The sequence below is a fragment of the Trachymyrmex cornetzi genome, unplaced genomic scaffold (assembly GCF_001594075.2).
Source record: "Trachymyrmex cornetzi isolate Tcor2-1 unplaced genomic scaffold, Tcor1.1 scaffold279, whole genome shotgun sequence".
In the NCBI taxonomy this organism is placed as follows: Eukaryota; Metazoa; Arthropoda; class Insecta; order Hymenoptera; family Formicidae; genus Trachymyrmex; species Trachymyrmex cornetzi.
Genome location: NW_017297471.1, coordinates 257,508 through 260,298, shown reverse-complemented (window position 1 = coordinate 260,298; position 2,791 = coordinate 257,508). Strand labels below are relative to the sequence as shown.

At 31.0% G+C, this 2,791-nt stretch overlaps 1 protein-coding gene across 1 annotated transcript; it reads right to left on the bottom strand.

Annotated features, from left to right (window-relative positions):
• Positions 1–965: 965 nt before the first annotated feature.
• Positions 966–2,791, bottom strand: LOC108762158 (uncharacterized). Its single transcript, XM_018509020.1, has 5 exons — positions 2,685–2,791; positions 2,400–2,607; positions 1,549–1,709; positions 1,282–1,467; positions 966–1,056 (listed from the first exon to the last, which is right to left on the bottom strand). The coding sequence occupies exons 1-5, from the start codon at positions 2,789–2,791 to the stop codon at positions 966–968; spliced, it is 753 nt and encodes a 250-aa protein (XP_018364522.1).

The following is a 2,791-nucleotide window of genomic DNA, read 5'->3' as shown; positions in this document are numbered from 1 at the left end:
ATAACACATGCATATAAAATTAAACATAATAAAATATAAAACATATATTTATATAGAGAAATATTCAAATATTACATAATTGTAAATATATGCTATGAAAATATTATGAAATGTTATAAAACATACATATAAAATTAAAAAATATGTACATAACAACATAACATTACTGTACACGAACAATAAATAATACATAATAAAAATAATAGGCATATGCAATTAAAAAAATATTTCACATGAAAGTACAATGTATAAATTATAATATAATGCGATTTGGAAGAGTAAATAAAACATATTTATAACACATGCATATAATAAAACGTTCAATTAGTAAACATAATGTAATTATATAATGCACTTTGATAGTAAATAAAGCATGCAATTAATAAACATACATAAGAAATGGAGTTAAGGAAAGATGCAAAACACAGTACTAACGTAATAACACAGTAATAACGTATACATAACAGTTCATTCCATGAAATACATTTCATTGTCCAACTCTTCTTGAATCATATCTCAGCTACTCGATCCACCTCGATATGAACCAAAGAAGAAGAAAGCCAATAAAACTTGGTCCAATTAAGTAAGATTGAACTGTGAAGTGATGTTGGATATAAAAACACAATTGCAATAATAATGGGGAGAATAATACGGAATGGAAGAACAGAAATAATGGAATTATGAGAAGAACACCTTGGTAACGAAGATCACAATTTTTATAATTGACGAATGTAGAATTATAGTAATAGAGTTGAACATATTGTAATAGTGTTAAGATTGGTTTAAATTGGTAATATCACTGAGGATGACCAGAGTAAGGGTCGAAATGTCGTATGATTAGGTTTTCATGATATATAATCTATAAATAATACCTTTACATTGATATTAATATTCGCAATTTAATAACTGGCTCTAATAGCCCATTCATCATTAAAGTTTCTACATTGAAATTAATTGAGTCGTTCTTATTCTATTGTATTATTTTCAAAGCATTTGAATTTAACATACTTATTTGTTTCTGCTTCGTCTTCAATGTCCATGCCAAATGTGTTTTCTCTGAAAAAAGATAATTATTATTTCCTGATTTCATAAATTATTTGTAATAATAATAAATGAAAAATAAAATATTGTTTTGCTCATTATTACTTATTAAACAAGACTACATAGATATAAATTATTTTTAAATTAATTTTTAAATAAACTACATTCCCTTTTATATCTCTATTAAAAACAGACCTTGTGTTCACTAAAAAATAAATTAAATTATGAGTAGAAACTTACTTCCCACATTCTGGTACAAAAAATATTGTCGGTATGGCATCTGGATGAAGACGAGTTCTCATTTTATTTATTTTGTACCATTTTTCTTCGAAATGCAAATGGCACAACCGACAATTGTGATATGCATATTCTGGACCTTTTGGTTCTAAGTCCAGTCTTCCACATGCTCGTATCCATTGCAACCATCTACAAATTAGATATTTTATTAATAACGATGTACATAGAATTGAAAATTGATTTATATAAAAAGTGATAAAAACAACATACCTTTCATGTTCCTTCGGAAATCGGAAAAAATGACGCTCTTCTACATTAAATTTTTTTGTGCACGCTGGTACTGCACACCATATGTTTGTTTCTTTAATCATTTTATATTGTTCTTCTTCTTTACAATTTTTTGGAGTTGACACAGCACCTGAAACAGAGAGCTAAGATCAAAGTGCTTTTCCAAGAGAATCTCTAACCTATATAGTTATATAGGTTAACTATTCTCTCAAAAAGAAATCTTTCTTGCTCGGTTTTCTTTATTTTTGTTCACTTTTTCACTTTATTTCACTTTTTCACGAGACTAGTCTCTTGAGGTTTCTTACACAACACTTCGCTATAAATGGACGATGTACGATTGCACGTTATATTTCCCTCCAAATTTCTACTCTCAGCTCTTTAAATGGAACATTGAAACGGTCATTTCAATAGAGAGAGAGAGAGAGCATAAAGAAGGAGGAAATGAGACGGGGCAACTTGCTTATTTGACGCATGCGCACTCCATTTTGGCCAACATAAAATCGGGAGAGTTGCGCTACTGTATATACTGTGACGCAAGTATGGCAAACCTCCCGCGGTTTTAAAATTGATAGCGTGTGATTGAAGTTGTCAAAAATTTGTTGCTTTTTTCCTAATAAGTTACCGGATGGCATGTGTTCCTAGTGATAGTTTACGTCAAAAAAACCAATCGGAAGGTAGGTGCCATACCGTTTCTGTGCATCGAAGGGGCCGTCAAATCAAGCTAAAGTTGTAAATTTTTTAGTGAAAAAAAAAAAAAAAAGATTTGTTACCGGCTGTTTTTTTGTACATTGCCTATTTTCACTACGAAACATACAAAAATACACATGCCATACCGTTTGAGTGGACCTAAGGGGTAGAGCCGTGAAAAATTCCCAAACATCTTGTTGTATTCGTTCTTCGAAGCGTTCTCCGATAGATCTTCTAACCGCTAGAATGTTGCAACGTTTACGCTCAACATATACGCAGATAGCATCAGTCAATGCGTTCGCTACTTTATTTTTCAATATTTGTTGCCTGATACGTTTCCTCGCAAACATAATTCTGCACATCATCAATGTTATGAGGTATGGCCCATCGAATTATCGAATGAAACAATTCGATCGGGAAATATTGTCAACCGTACAGGTCGAGGTGCATAATCAGAATTTCTTTCGAGTAGCGCATAGAAACTATCTATCATCGTTTCCGTCAACCATTCTTCGGAAGGTAAAATGTTCTTCTCCAT